Source organism: Mugil cephalus, chromosome 10 (genome assembly GCF_022458985.1).
Source record: "Mugil cephalus isolate CIBA_MC_2020 chromosome 10, CIBA_Mcephalus_1.1, whole genome shotgun sequence".
In the NCBI taxonomy this organism is placed as follows: domain Eukaryota; kingdom Metazoa; phylum Chordata; class Actinopteri; order Mugiliformes; family Mugilidae; genus Mugil; species Mugil cephalus.
The window spans coordinates 16,656,194-16,671,635 of record NC_061779.1 but is presented as its reverse complement, the minus strand read 5'-3'; the positions used below and the strand labels follow the sequence as shown (position 1 = coordinate 16,671,635).

The 15,442-nt window shown below is 43.5% G+C and overlaps 1 protein-coding gene across 4 annotated transcripts in view; it reads right to left on the bottom strand.

Annotated features, from left to right (window-relative positions):
• Positions 1-1,457: 1,457 nt before the first annotated feature.
• Positions 1,458-15,442, bottom strand: part of ano3 (anoctamin 3) — a 35,806-nt gene continuing 21,821 nt past the window's right edge. For 3 of the 4 annotated variants that reach the window (XM_047596009.1, XM_047596010.1, XM_047596012.1), the window contains exons 7-25: positions 15,196-15,330; positions 14,569-14,675; positions 13,681-13,736; positions 13,357-13,478; positions 11,993-12,127; positions 11,761-11,854; positions 11,058-11,118; positions 9,072-9,154; positions 8,806-8,946; positions 8,253-8,417; positions 8,036-8,072; positions 7,850-7,961; positions 7,499-7,556; positions 7,135-7,232; positions 6,736-6,923; positions 6,461-6,613; positions 5,428-5,584; positions 5,166-5,346; positions 1,458-4,886 (exon numbers count right to left, since the gene is read on the bottom strand). In XM_047596009.1, coding sequence (XP_047451965.1) covers positions 4,704-4,886; positions 5,166-5,346; positions 5,428-5,584; positions 6,461-6,613; positions 6,736-6,923; positions 7,135-7,232; positions 7,499-7,556; positions 7,850-7,961; positions 8,036-8,072; positions 8,253-8,417; positions 8,806-8,946; positions 9,072-9,154; positions 11,058-11,118; positions 11,761-11,854; positions 11,993-12,127; positions 13,357-13,478; positions 13,681-13,736; positions 14,569-14,675; positions 15,196-15,330 — 2,266 coding nt within the window. In that variant the 3' untranslated portion in view covers positions 1,458-4,703. The remainder of the gene's footprint in view (positions 4,887-5,165; positions 5,347-5,427; positions 5,585-6,460; positions 6,614-6,735; positions 6,924-7,134; positions 7,233-7,498; positions 7,557-7,849; positions 7,962-8,035; positions 8,073-8,252; positions 8,418-8,805; positions 8,947-9,071; positions 9,155-11,057; positions 11,119-11,760; positions 11,855-11,992; positions 12,128-13,356; positions 13,479-13,680; positions 13,737-14,568; positions 14,676-15,195; positions 15,331-15,442) is intronic. The other variant, XM_047596011.1, reaches the window with a different exon arrangement.

The window sequence follows — 15,442 nt, the reverse complement described above, 5'->3', positions numbered from 1 at the left end:
ATCATAATCATGTCCTCACAATATGTCATGGAAGTCCCTCCTTAACATAAGCTTACAGTGACCAGTTTAGTCTGGTTGAAGTGTTTGAGTCATTACACCGACATGCCTAAACACTGACTAGGCAGGAAAAAAGTCTGGAGAAGATTATTTCACAAAATGTGTCTTGTGTGCGAAAGAAAGACATGTTTCAAAACAAACAACATTCAATACACAGCTAGCTGAGTGCTCTGGTGACATGTGGATGACATTTTGTGACTCCTTTGTCCCCCGCTGGCCATCTTCTGCTCCCTGTCCTGTTTAGTGCTGCTGGATTTAAGCCCCCATTGATTACCTTCCTAACCTGAACTGTAAATCTGTGCTGAGTGAATAACATCAGTGGCATGAAGGTGCTCTTAGAGACCAGTATCTAATGTCTGCAGTCTGTGTGAGTGGAAAGGTGGTTAAATTCACTGACATACGATGCTGTGGTTGGATTTAATGTACGGTACATCCAACCTGGAAAACAGCTCAGCTCGAAATTTAAATAAAGCCGCTTCTGTTTAAGCAGTCAACCCACAGGTTTAACCTTACGCCCTTCTGAATACCACTAACTGACGCAGCTAGACACAAAAAGCAAAAATGTCAGACTCGCTTTCCTGTATTAGCAGTATTTTTTTGTGCTGAGTCATTTTTTTCCTTCAGTCTGGTATTTCAGATCATCTGTCAGTCGGGAGTTTGGAGTTGAACACAAAGCAAGATGACATTTTAATGAATTATTTATGTGGGGAAAAAACAAACAAACAAATACACACCCAGATGCATTTAAATGTTCTTTAACTGTTGCTCTGTTTGTGTGCTTTGGTGCATCTCTTAACAAACAAAAAACACTCAGCACAAGCGCACACAGCAGACTGGACTGCAGAGCTTCTAATTTGTGTGTCATGACTACTTTTATTAAACTAAATGATGATCTGAGTCAACAAAATGAAAATGTATAAATCCTCCTCTGCATCGCTGTTTTCTGCCTAAGTGCCAACAATAGTGGGAACGTGAAACCACAGCTTTTTCGGCCAGTGTGTAACGTCTGTAAGTCAGAGAGGAGAAAGGAAATATCTCAGAGGAAATAATAAAAGTACCAACCATCTGTCAGCGGAGCTCAAAGTAAACCAAATCTGTGCATATTTCTTCTGGACTGTTTAGACTTCACCGTAAAAAATGGAAGCTAGTGTTAACCGACATGACATGAATGGAAAAGCAGTTAGTAGTGAAGGCCGAGCAGCCGTGGCAGCATCAACGTGGTGGGGAAACTGCTACAGATAATGGCTTTGTTATAGAAACAAAATCCTTTTAACAATATGTTATATGAACAGTGTCTGGCAAGAAGATTTGCGGTTTGTGATGATAGTGAAGGGAAAAATAAGCCGGGCTATGTTTTTATTATTATTATACTAGAAGAAAAAAAAAGAGAGGAGATTTGATTTAAAAGATACAATCCATGATTTATTACAGAAAAGAGTGATATCCAAATAATTTTATGTTACATTACTTTTATACATCTCAGTATGTTTTTACATGTAAACAGGAGCGAGGTAAACAATGTCATTGATACACTTCATGTCACAACTGATATCGTCCTACTGTACAGTTAAATCTACGGGGCTAACGTCGCTGTTCTTCAACATCGAGTACAACACTGCTCTAGCACAATCCTATTAGTGTCGAACACAAAATCTAATCTCCCTTGAGACTGCTGTTTTTGGAGATGTGCAAGGTCACGCCATTATTACTTATTATACAGCCATGTTGTGCTATTGCCGACGGTGGAAGGCGTGAAGAACGCCTTTCCACCACTGTGCAGCATTTGCATCAAGGTGAACTGATGAAGATCCATCCGGAAATAATTAGTAGCCGGCCAAATCGCACATCCAAGGTCATGTAATTATTCGTTCACGAAATGAACACTATCCCCTTTTGGTGAAACACTTAAGCTGTTTGGGGGTAAACATAATAATAATAATTCTCAGCTGAGTGTCCAAACAGAAGAAGGACTTGATCAGACTCTCCTTGAAATCCCACAACAGATTATATTAATCAGTTTAGGGTTGTTTATTTAGAAAATACTCTTGCAGAATAGAATCCTGTCTCGTCAACAAGCCTGGGCCGTCCTCCAGAAATGATCAACGCCGGGAAAAGGGGGGAGGTGATATGTTTAAGACGCTTTTAACTACTTTACAGAAGTTAGCGCTGCTCAAAGCAGGTGTTAAAGTCATGCATACTCTACAGTACAAACGTACCAGAACATTTACATCTGCATCTTTAAAAGAAACGTAGCACTCGAGGATAACGACATGCATAGATTTTCAATGTTCACATAGCAGGGAAGATATTCTGACAACCTGGACTAGTTTTCTAAGGATCAGAACAAGATTTAAAGCCAGATCTCTCTCTTATACGAATGGAACAACGTGTATTGAAAATGACACGAACGTATTTACTTTTGACCGACGTCTTTCATTATTTCTAATCCGCTCTCATATACAAACAACCATGAAGCAATAAGAAACGAAACAAACATGCCTTTTACCGTGTGTGCATCATAGTCATGCAAAAGCACTGCAGTGCAAAAATATTTATATCTAAATAAAGCAGGACACCTTTTGATTGCATCTTAGAAAATATGATAAAAATTCGATCATCTGCAAACATTCAGAGGACACCTGAGAAATGTGGACGTCGCTTTGCCAGTCTGAGGGTGAGAACAGGTGAGCTCACACTGACAGCTCAAAATTTAAAAGTATAAAAACGTTACACACGTCATAAAATGTATATACAAAAGCAGGGAGAACAACAAAAAAAAAGGACAGATTCCTTTCAAACGAACACTACGTTTTAGTGTTGTGCGATGCAATCAGGGTAGTGATATTCCCTTCAGATGTTGGACTGGTGTAGCTTTCTTTTCTACTGTGCATAACATGGTTGCATTTTAACCATCACATGATCAATATGACCTGAAGTGTCTGGGTCACCCCCTCACGCGCCGAATACAAAACCTGCCCATTAACACACTTCACTCCACACATTCCACAACTCTCCATCTGAATGAGGCGTGAATGAAGAAGGAAATGATCCTCATTCCGATTCAGCCTCACAGATGGGTCGACGTATCGGTCAGGACGCCTATTTTCCTGAGTTCACTGGGCGAAAAAACCTGCTGCTCTAATCCGTGGCATCACAACTGACCACAACAAAAAAAAAGGCAATGTCATCACTCCGTTTTTAAGAAAACCCGAGTTCCTCTATTTCCCACTGATGAAAGTCAGAGAGTAGCTGAAACCGTGTCCGAGGGCGTATTTTAATAAAAGACTGGAACAGAAGCTTATGTGTTGTGAGTGAGGAACAGTGGATGGATGTTCTTTGCAAACTGAACATCCAAGCCACAGGTATTTCTAAGTGATCCAAGCTTCAACCACGCTCCAGGGGCTTCCAGCAGCAAATGAAAACCAGACTGCGAGGGCAGAACGGAAGAGCAGATTTGTGGATCCTGCATGCGTGTGTGTGTGTATACATTGTTCATGGCTGGAGTCACATTACAACGTACAACGTCGACGCTAGCCGAGACCCGAGTAGGTAGGTAGTACTGCGGTGTGACTCACATCCAAAACAAACCCTGGACGGGAGAGTTCAGGGAGTTTACGGCAGATCGGACAACACGACGAGGAGAGAGATTAATTCTTGCACTTAGAAAAAGCACGGGCTGCACAACACAGGCACACGTGATGTTGGTGACACATTTGTGGTGCGCAGTCATATTGTTACACTGTAGGCACGATCAAAATTGCACTAAGTTCACATTTCCTCAACTCAAGACACTCAAGCTCAGCAGTAGCACGGAGATTAACATACTGAGCACCGACACACGTGAACCAGGCATCAAGACGAAGACTGTCTATCAAAAGGTACAAATCAGTATTACCATGCACTATTATATGATTTCAGAGAGAATTCTCTGTCCGATGCACTGAATGGATGTTAAAATCCTCCACAACGAGAGCTGTTGTTTTTTGTCGTTTTTTTTTTTCTCTTTGAGATTAATGAAATGTCCGCGGATACTATTCAGCATGCTTCAGCGGCAATATACAGCTACTTTGCAAGAACAGTGTCAGTTTTGTTTGGTAGCCACGTCACCGGAATCACTTTGCAACGAGAAAATGCTGAGTGCCGCGGTCACACGGAAGTGGCTCCGCTGATGCGCACAGGAGAAAAACACGGCCATGCGCCAAACTGCAGAGTTGAAGCCAAGTGCTAGCTGCCACGCAGAGAGAGAGTGCAGGATGGGTGCAGAGAAAGTGAACAGTGGTGATCTGCAGCCCTTGATCTGCATAGTAAACATTACATTTGCAAAGGTTTTCCCGCTGAAGCCATGACGCACAGACCCAAGGGGCGATCAGCCGGATGAAGCCGGGTGAAGGGGTTCGGGGTGGGGCTGGAGAGGCCGGAGCCAGAAAACCAGGACGTGGAACAGATGGCGAGGGAACGGCCAGAGAAAGAGCTGCAGGTGAAGCTAGGCAGGTCTGAAGGAGGATCCTAGGAGGGCGTCTTTGGTGTACAGAATCAGCCGAGTGAATCCACACTCTCAAAGCTAAAATACATAAATAAGCAGGCAGGGGAGGTTGTGCCTGTGAGCTGAGGGCTGTGCAGCATGTAAAGGAGACATGGGGGCAAAGCTAAGGCCACTCGTGGTGATAACGCCTTCCGTTCTTCTTCCTCTCCTTCTGCAGGTGCTCCAGTTCCGCTTCGTACATCATCTCCTGCATCAGGTACTTCTCCCTCCTCATGCGATCGCAGAGATCCTTTGGCATGTCTGGAATAAGGTACGCTATGAAGGACTTGATCCCAAACACCAGGTGCTGAAAGAAGCATTAATCATTCAGGAGTTACCACGGAGCTCTGTTTAGTTGCCAGCGTGTGCTGCATAATTCATGCACAGGTAAACAGTTTTTTTTGTTGTTTTAGGGGCACTTCACTTCTTCTTTAGGAGCACCTAGGTAAAGGTTAAGTAATTAAATCTATAAAGCTACTAACAATATTAAAGCTGACTGAAAAGTGCACACTGTAAGAGGATTTAGCTTTGGCTGCTTGCCTTGCTTCTAAACACACAAAAGAGAAGTAAGCAGGGCCTGACAGACCTCGAAGACGATGATGAATGCCAGCCTGGCAGCCAAGACGTGCCAGAACTGCAGGGTGAATTCGTATGGCACCGAGCTCCAGGGCGGCGCTCTGTAGTCTCTGTACCTGCACTCGATGGTCTGGCTGTTGTTCTTCAGCTCGAACACAGACAAGCTGCTGTTGATGTAGCCTCGCAAGCACCTGAGGGCGAAAAAGGAGACGCTGTCACGCCGTCACGCGATGCGATCCCGGACAAATTTCAACATTGCTTTCAATGCTCACTCGTCGCTCGACACTCGGTGGTGCCCCTTGTCCACACACGGGCCATATTTGAAGGCATACACAAAGCGGGGGATGTAGTCTGAGGTTATGGCGATGACGAAGGCGTTGGTGATGACTGCCAGCACGCCGATACCCTCCAGAATCCCGTGCCAGATACCTGACAGACAAAACACAGGAACATATTTAATGCTTCATTCAGTTTAAAATAAGGCAGTGAGAAAACTAAAACTGAAAACTAAAGGTGTGAGCCTTTAGTTTGACATGAAAAATTGGATCTGCACTCAAATGTCGTCTGAAGATCTTATTTTGCGTTCAAGGCTTAGAGCCCCTTCATTATGCTCACTTCATCGTGCTCCGCTTACTTCTCTTCAGCTCAATAATTTGCTAGAAGGAGTTTCAATAGCCTCCAGTGGTGCAAGGACACCCTGATTTCCATGTAACTAAATTTTGTCAGGATCACATTTAAAAGGTTGGAGCGCCCTGCACAGTTCGGATCATCGTACTGTTGGCGCAGGCGATGTCAGGAAAAAGCATAAAAATGTGAGAAATAAAGTGAATATTTTATATAATGCATTCATTGTGTATAGCGATTTTTTTTCTTTCTCTCTCACAGAATTACGGTTAAGTTTAAAGTTGAAATTAAGGGTAAAGACAATTATCTGCATTTGATTTGTTTGTGAATGATCTGAACATGTCCTCCAGAAGTACAAAGAAGCTTTGCTCTTTGATTCTGTGCGACTGACATAATGTGTTCATTACAGCTGAGGAATTTCTAAATGTTTCAGGGTGGATTCTTCCTTTAATTAGAGGGCGACACACCACATGAAGCATGTGCTCGTATATTATACGGCGCTTGAAGGTTTGTAATCACATGGGGAGGTGGGCTGATAGGAGGGGAGGTGCGGCACATGGAAGCACAGAAGGATAGGAAATGGAAAAAATATCCATCTCCATAGGATGAACATTTTACTGGTGGATAAAAACGTAGCCCTGGTACAGAAACAATGCAAGTTAGATAGAACAACACAAAGACCTATATCGGTGGCTCGGGCAGGCATGGGTCTCCTCCACTGAGTGACAAACTTGTAGGCGTCGAGGCGAATCTCAATGATGTTGTTGAGCAGAGCTAGGAGCGGTGCCAGCGGGAACGCCGCTACAAAGATGGTGGTGAAGCCAAACTGGAGGACTGAAAGGAAAAGAACCATCTGGATCTCAACGCTCGCACAGAGAACGTTTAAGGACTGAAACCATTTGAATATCATCTACAGAAGTTCAACAGTTCAACAACAAAGCAGTGTGATGTTTCACCCATTTCAAGGTATTCATCCACCAGTCCATGGGTGTTCATCGGCTGCAGATTCCAGTCTTTGTCCCACTGTGGAAGCTGGGTTTTATTCTCTACATTCTGCCCTCCCCCTCCTCCTCCCCCTCCTCCTCCACCTCCTCCTCCACCTCCTTTCTTCATCTTCCTACGAGACCACCAGTTCTGCAGCAAACTGAAAATGAAGGAGTTACTGTCAACTCAAAGCAATTATTTCTGACAATGCAATGATCAGTGCAGCAACTCTCTTTCATAAACCCCCCACAATAGGCTTTGGTGTGTTTCTGCAAGAAACAGCTTTTTCATAAGCCAAGGAGCTAAAGGACTAAAATATTTCTAGTGGCGTATGAGAAAGAGGAAAGAGCTCAGAATAAGGCGGGACTCACGGATAACCGAGCTCCATGAAGTTGTTCCAGATTTGCTTGAAGAACATGATGACTCCCATTTGCAAGCACAGATCAATCAAACAGCCGCTTGGGTGACACTGAGAAAAATAATAAATAAGTTAAAAAAACAAAACAAAAAACTGCAGCATCCAAATTTCACGCCTGATAATTGAAAGCTACGAGCGACTGTGTTATTTGATCATTAAAACTGAAAAGCCCAGTAATTACCGGGAAGATTAGCGGTTCACATAAGAAGATGAATTGCATGAAAGTGTCTTAATATGTCCTAAAACAGAAGGCACGTAATTGGCCCAGTTATTGCTGTAATAATCACGTACGTATTTTGATGCTCAGCTGCACTCACCTCCTCCAGCCTCCATCGATTAAACAGTTTATTATATTTTCCAGGCCTGCCAGCAAACCTGAGCAAATTGAGATTGGCAACATTAAGCGGCGCAATTTAATCAGTGAAATACTAACAACCTCGTGGCAGGGAGAAAAGACACTCAAAGGTGCTAATTATGTCCATAGCTGAGATACAGCTTCAGATATGAAGCTGAGACACAAGGTCTAAGAGTAAAGTGCACTGAGGGGGGAAAGGGAAGGAGTCTTGGCAGATGTCCTGACAAGGGAGTTTGAAACAAAACATCTTTGCACGATCCTTCATTAAATTCACTATCAACAGGGACTGTAAAGTTCATGGCAGCAAGCCTACCTCCCGAGAAAAAAGGCGATGTAAAACGTGGAGCTGTTCAGATTTACGAACTGGAAGAGGAACATCTTCAGAGCAAAGCTGTTCTCCCACTCAGACTCTGTCCGTGGGTGCTCTACGGAGGGAGGAACGGAAAGTTACAGGGGAGAGAATAAACACAATTGAGACACAAATGTGCGAAACACTCACCTAAATTAGTCAGCAGACAGGCCACCTTTTCGTACACCTGTCAAAATAGCAGTCGGCAGTGTCAGCAGGAAAGAGGATGCAGAGGGTAATGGCAACGAGAAAGAGGTCCAAAAGAAATGTTATACTTCCTGTAACTAAGATCTAAATAAATGTTTTATGAAACATTCTTGGGACAGACGACATTAACGTGCCAGCTGATGCTGGTCCAGACACGCACCACATTGAGAGACATGATGATCATGAAGTTGACGCAGACGCCAGTGCCAGAAGTGGCAAACTGCCAGTTCTTCTTCACGAAATTCCAGTTGAAGGAAGCAAACTTCTCCATCGCAATGAGACGGAAAACCACCACTGCAAACACGGCTGTCAGGACGAGGGAAATCTAAGGAGAAAATTATGGAAAGAAGGAAGCAGTGAAGAAAGGATGATGAACGAGCCTCAAAAATGTAATAAATTCTCAAACAGATGAACAGTTCAGTTCAGGCTGTAAAAGGTTTCAGTTTTCAGAGAAGGAAAACATATTAATAAAAACAAATACCTATTCAGGTAAAAATAAAACCCATGTATATGAGGCACATATCTGAACATATAAAGAAATAAAGACATTAAATAAGCCTCATACGCTCTTCCTTTAATTGCATTTTTTGTCCAACAGGGGGAGGTGTTACACCACTGCTACCACACTCTAAAGGTGGCACACAAAGTGAGGGTGAAGTCGCTCTCAGGCTGAATCCCTAAAGGGCAGATTATTCAAAGATCAAAGGGTTTACCATGAAGAATATTCCGGACACAGACACCATGAGCCGGCTGAGTTTGTCTGAGAAGGGCTGGAAAGGCTCAGGCTTGCCAGAGATCGGGTTAACTCTCTCCACCCTCGAGTACTTGGCTTCGAACTGAGGCCTCAGCTCCTCCTGATTAGCAACAGATATTCCATCATGAATTACTGGATCACTTTCAAATCGCCAAGAAGTACATACGTTAAACCTGAGAGGCAATCAAATGATTTCGGATCTATTTGAGGGTGCCGCTCACATACCTCTTCTTCTTCCCAATCGATGAGGTCCCAGTCATACGTCAGCTCAGCCCGTCTCCTTTTCCAGAACTCCAGGAATACTGTGGCTGCGACGTGGATCGGGATACAGTCATGTTATTGATCAACTCTGATGTGCACCGTCAAGCATGACACACAGCAAGAGAGGGCCATTCACTGAGAAAGCACTGCAGGAGCCATTTGCACATTATGGTCAGATATCCCGACTGCAACACAGTCTGCAGTGGCCCATTATGGAAACTGATTACAGCCATCAGTTCACACACCGCTCTGCTTTTGTGGGGAAGTCAAGGAGAAGTGGTGACAGAAACGGTGTCTCTGTCAAGCACGGTCCATTTTTTTGTCGAAAGACGTAAAGCTCTCTGCGGGCAGACTTCAGTCTGGAGACATAGTTTCCTTTGTATCAGACGTTATTATGATCCAGAAATGACGTTCGATTCTGGTTTGTTACACACACACACACACACACACACAACCACCACGAAAATGTTTTCACACAAACTGCACGAACTCTCAAAATATTCACGTGGTTCAGTGTGTGAGGAAGAGCTCGTCCTTAAAATAAGAACACAGTAATCATGTGTGATGGACGGCTAGTGTAACTCTATCCCCCCGACTCAGTCCTCATGTCGGTTTCCTTCAGACGTAAATGGAATATTTTTTTTCTTCTTATAATGAAAACTGACATGAGTATGAGTATCAGTGCGGTGCAGCTTCACCACAGTTATGAACATTTTATACATATTAACATTTTATGGAGAAAGTGATTAGACAGAGAATTGCGCGGTGTCTCATTAGAAGGATAATCATCAACTGTTTCAGTCATTTTTTTTGAGCAAAAACACCAAAATGAATTAGTTTCAGCTGCTCAGTTATGAGAATTAGCTGCCTTCTCTGTTATAGTAAGATAATGAGCTTAATATGTGAAGGTTTTGGATCATTGGTCAGATAAAACATACAGATCCAGGATCCTATTTTGACGTCTCAGAAAGTGTGATGGACATTTTTGCTGCTACCGAACGATTAATCTGCAGATTAGGAAATGATCACAACAACCCTCACTCGGCCATGTGAATGCGTTTAAGGCGCAAAAACTATACATCTGAGACCCATAAATAAACCGTGGCCTTAAGAAGCACCAGAGTTTGAATCCTGAGTCAGGGCAACGTTGACTGCTGTAAAAGATGTTGAAGTTTAATATAGCTCGACCCACTTTTGCTCAAAGAGGGAGCGAAACGCAGCCTTTTCAGATGCCTGCGTTCAGTCCCTTGGGCTAACCAATGTTTCATGTCTTTCTCACTCACTACTAGAGTGCACTCAATCAGTGGTGCAGTGCTGCTGCTTTGGTTCACATTGCCAGGAGCCCTTGTGTAGCATTCGCAGCTACAGACCTCAGTCGCCGCGGCTGACTGGAACTTCCTCGGCTTTCGAGCTCTCCTTAGCCTTCATTTAGCCCCGACGGAGAACACAATGTGCCAAGTGCTCCCTCAGGCACACGTGATTATTTACATCATGGCAGACGGGTGGATCTGGGCCAAATGCGGCACAGTAGTGCTCCCGCTCTACATCACAGAGATATTATGGCTGTAGGAAAAATATATGCAAGATATCATGATGCAATTCCACAGCCCTGAGAGCTAAATGATTACCTCCCTCCGGAGAAACGTTGAATCACCGGACTAATTACACCCAGACAGCAGCGAAAGTACAAGTGCTGATGTTAAATCAGGGAGAGTTGACCATTTATCCTCTGACAGACACGTTACAGATCTCTGGTATTTGCACAAGTGTGTTTACTGTGCAAAATTCCCAGCTGAAAAAAGTTAATGTGTTTGGAGGAGTTGAGAGGGAAGCATGAGCGCTGGCACACTAATGTATAAATAGATTTCAATTCCAGTAGGGTCTGATGGAAAAAACAACAAGCATCCACAAAATCAGGAGAACAGACAAACAAAAGCAGCCTCCACCTACCCCAGATAGCCATGAAGATCGCAAAGAACACGGTGCCTCCGTTGTCAAACAGATGGGTCACCTAGAAACAGAAGCATATGAAGGCAGCTCAGGAAAAATAAATAAATAAATAAAACGTCGCTTCTGATTTTAACAACAAAATAGTCAATTTAAAGAGCCCAATATGTATTGTATCAGTTAGCTTTGTGACAATTAGCTTCAGAGCATCACCTCGAGTTCAAGACCTCACACAGGAGATTTCACAGAGTTAGATAAGAAGATTGATGCCTCTCCCGTCTGTACAGCAACCATAACACTACAGTTAACAGCCATTAGCATGAAGAAAGGTATCAGGTATAAACTACTAGCCTGGTTCTGTCCATTGGCTCCAAATCTCAGTACCAAACACCGAACACATTTTACAAATCACACCAGCAAAAAAAAGAAAAAAAAAAGAAGTGAAAAGTTCTGATTTCATCTTTGTCGATCTATTTTCAATCTTATAACGGACCTATACATGACGACTGCATTGTTTTGTGTATGTAATAAAACATTTAAAGGCCTATCTTCTAAAATAACAACTGAATTAAATAAGTTTCAAGCTCTACTATGTTTTTTATCAGAATTCAGCGACAGCTCTCTCCTTCACGGGATCATGAGATTTGTTGCAGCTCATCTTGTTTGTAAAAACTCGAAACTCTACTGGAAGAAAAACTGCACTGACCTTCGCGAAGACACAACTGTTATTCAGAGTCCACAGCTCACACGACTCCTCGCACATGGGACACATAGTAATGTTGGAGTCGCAGATCTCTTTACTGATGAGACAATCAATCAATCAATCAATCAATCAATCAATCAATCAGGAAAAGACGGCAGCAATTGCGAATGTGCATTTTTACATGAAGCGTTCAACATTAATTTGAATGCGTGGTCGTCTGGTTGCGTGAGCTGACCTGACTTGGCTGGAGTCCATGGTGAAGAGCCCGTAGAGGAAGACAAAAACGCCAACCAGGGCGGCAGGGATTAACATGCCCGTGTACCAGCCCAACCACGCAAAGTAGAGACCAATCTTCTCACCAAAGTACCGCCTGGGAGAAACAGAAAGAGACAGGGTGGAGAAAATGAACGAATTAGCTGTTAATTTTACTTGTTAATTAAACGTGGCCGTGTTCGCTCAGAGCGCGGTTGTGGGTGTAGTTGGAGCACTGCGAGGTGGGCGCGGTGCATTAATGGGTAGGGAAGCTGCTGGACTGAGAGGTCACGCAGAATAATGTTGTAGTGGGAAACTAATCGATGACTGTATCTTTCTTTTCCTAAACCACAGCTGTCAAGGTACCCTTGAGCAAGACACACATTTCACAGCAGCTTCAACAAAGAGGATTTGTGGTTTAACTCAACGCACAAGCGTGTACACAGCGCTCTGTTAACTAAAAGGAAAGACGAAGATAAAGGCAACAACTGTAAAATATTTGATTTTATTGTGCTTCATACTTTGATTATTGTGTACTAAACTCAACTAAGAACATTTTCAAATAAAAAAAGTAATTTCTCTTTTTGGCAAATGTAGTTAAAGCCTTAAAAGTCAAGATGTACAGGAAATCCAATACTGCTACAAAGCAGTTGTGCTCATTGATTTGCTACATTCCCTACAAAGCAGAACAGGACGTCACTTTTAATGGCTTACAAACTTCCACACGCACAAGGACACACATAAACACCTGAACTGATACATTCCAGACACTATTTAACATTTTTGGATAATATTCTCATTTCCTCGTCTTGCCCAGAGTTGGACGAGGAGCTTGACAGACTCCAGAGTCTGTGCTTTAAGCACGGAGAGATAGATTTGTGAGGTGATTAGTTTAGCTTAGCGAGGATTAGAAACGGGGAAACCATAAATCTGGCTCCAACATTTACTAACGCGCCGGCAGCTGCCTCTCATTTGTTAGACGCATAAAGAAAATAGGAGTCAAGACGAGTCATGGTTCAGTAACGCAGCGTAATGAAGAAGTGTGCTGTCCTTAACTCACAGGACAGCTGTGTTAATCTTTTGGTCTACTTATAATAAAAAGCAGTTCTTCTTCTTGTGGCGCACACGTATCCAAGATGGAAAATAGCAGTTCAGAATTGACACACATACGATGGGGAGACTGTCCCACATCAGAAACTTACAATCATGCAACAAAAAGTGGGTCACTCCGTGTTCCATGTCAGCAACACAAGCTGAATGTGATCAAATACAGACTCAGGAGACAATGGCTCAATGTATGCGGAAAAGAACGGCTCGTTGTGCGACATCTGCTTCAAAGCTGATTACCTGATGAGGTCCAGAGGTTGGTATTTGTACCACATCCCCCAGCGAGCCCAGCGCTCATACAGGAGATGTCTGTGGTTCTGGGCTCCGTGCGTCTTAATGGGGTGTCTGCTCTTGTAACCGCCCTGATGAGACCAAAGAGCAGGAGGAACATTACAATCCAATACTTTCATACCCCCTTCGTGTTCCTGCTGCTTTGTTTTCCACCGTAAATGATTTAAACGATCCTCTGTCGTGTGTCTAATGAACCGCTGAATAAATAAAAGTTGTGTTATTACTGGTTTGTGAATCTCTACAGCTGTTCAGCCCAAATTAAAATCAGCTCACCTCGTGTGGAGGAAATGCAGCCTCGTATGTGCTGTTGCCCAACAACCGGTTGATGCCTACAGCAGAACGAAGCGTGTGTCGTCAACAGAATATTGAAACGGCAACACATTAAAAATTCACTATACCTGAGTGATGGAGAGACTCATTGACAACCTCTCTTCCACCGTCCTAACAATTGACTTTATTACAGCCACGTTAGAGGCCTCATACATCAGGGTGGAATAGCTACAAGCACTTGAAAATAGCCTTTTCATTTCTCTAGGGCCATCATTCTTTCTCTCTGTGTCATCATTGATGCAGGTTGCAAAATCTTGTCACAGTCACAATAAACTGAGTGACTTGGCAGCGTTTATTGCACTGCGTAAAAACCACTAAACCCTTATTTCAACAGACTGTCATCCGTCAGCTGGAGCTGGAGCCGGAGGAGGAATGGGTTTGGAGAGGACTTTCCTTTCTCGTGCGCAAGCTGATGTTTGTTGGAGGGTTGAGTGGTCAAATAGTATTAATATATTAATGTGAAACCTATTCCAGCTCCTTAAGGCCAAACTTTAATCAGCAAAATGCGTCGGCAGCTGCCAGACAAGGCACTGGAGTGGGAACGGATGGGCAGTTTGGTAACGCAGCAGAAAATTGCCCAGAAGGAGAGGAAGGAGAGATCAGCCACAAGTCGCACATTACCAGCAGCTCAGTGGCAGCTCATACTTAATCAAACCCACAGCCAAACACGGCAAACATAACTCCTCCCACTCTCATCACTCTCCGAAGTCAAATCAGCAGAAACACATATCATTTCATTTTTTAATATCTACACTCCTCTGTGCTCTCTGTGAGTAAATTGTCCTCGTGTGATTTTGCTAGAAATATGCGGAGATGAAGAAGCAAGCTCACCCATCTTTGATCTTTGATCTTCGTACTTGGTGCGCTGCAGGACGTGATGGACTATTCTGCTTCTGGTGGAGTTGGAGAAGAACGTCTGCCTGTTGTTTATGGTGAAACTGGGAGGGAAAAAAAACAAGCTCCCTTAGTTAAAGATCACGCAGCAGTTTGTCAATATCACCCAGTCAAGGCCCTTAATGAGAGCTGAGCCAGTATTGGTGGGAAGTTCATTAAAAGTCCATTCATGTGCGAGTGTGTGTGTGTGTGTGTAGTTTTTTTTTTTTTTTCAGCATCATTGTTTCCTCGTAAAACATCTGGGCTGACATGCGAAAGAAACATGGAAATGATTCACTGACAAATGAGATTAAGCGACGCCTTTCATCACTGAGAAGCTCTGAAAATAAAAACCCAGGAGGAAACAGGGGAGAAATGCTGCTGCTGTACGTCGATCGTCACTTATGATCAAATCATCAGCGTTAAGGCTATAAAATATACAAGACCTGAGACAGTGCGAGCTTCATCTCCTGGTTTCTAAATGTCACATTAAAATGATGGACACGAATGGAAGCTAGAAACACAGAGCAGGACAAACAGCACTAATATGACTCGTACAGACGCTTCCATTATGCGACACCTTACTGATGCATGCGTGCTCGGCTGAAGGGAGCTGTGTAGCAGTCGGTTTCCTCCAGGTCAGGCAGGGCCTCTTTGTCCAGCTTCATGGGATTTTTGGGGAACCAGCTTTTTATCTGGCGACATCTCAGATGAAACCTGCTGCAGGAGCACGGAGAAACGGGATTAATGGCGCAGATTGTTTTTTCTTCAATGCTGGACAGTGGTTCCTAACCTTCCTCGGTCCTAACGCAACAGCACTGACAAAAACACG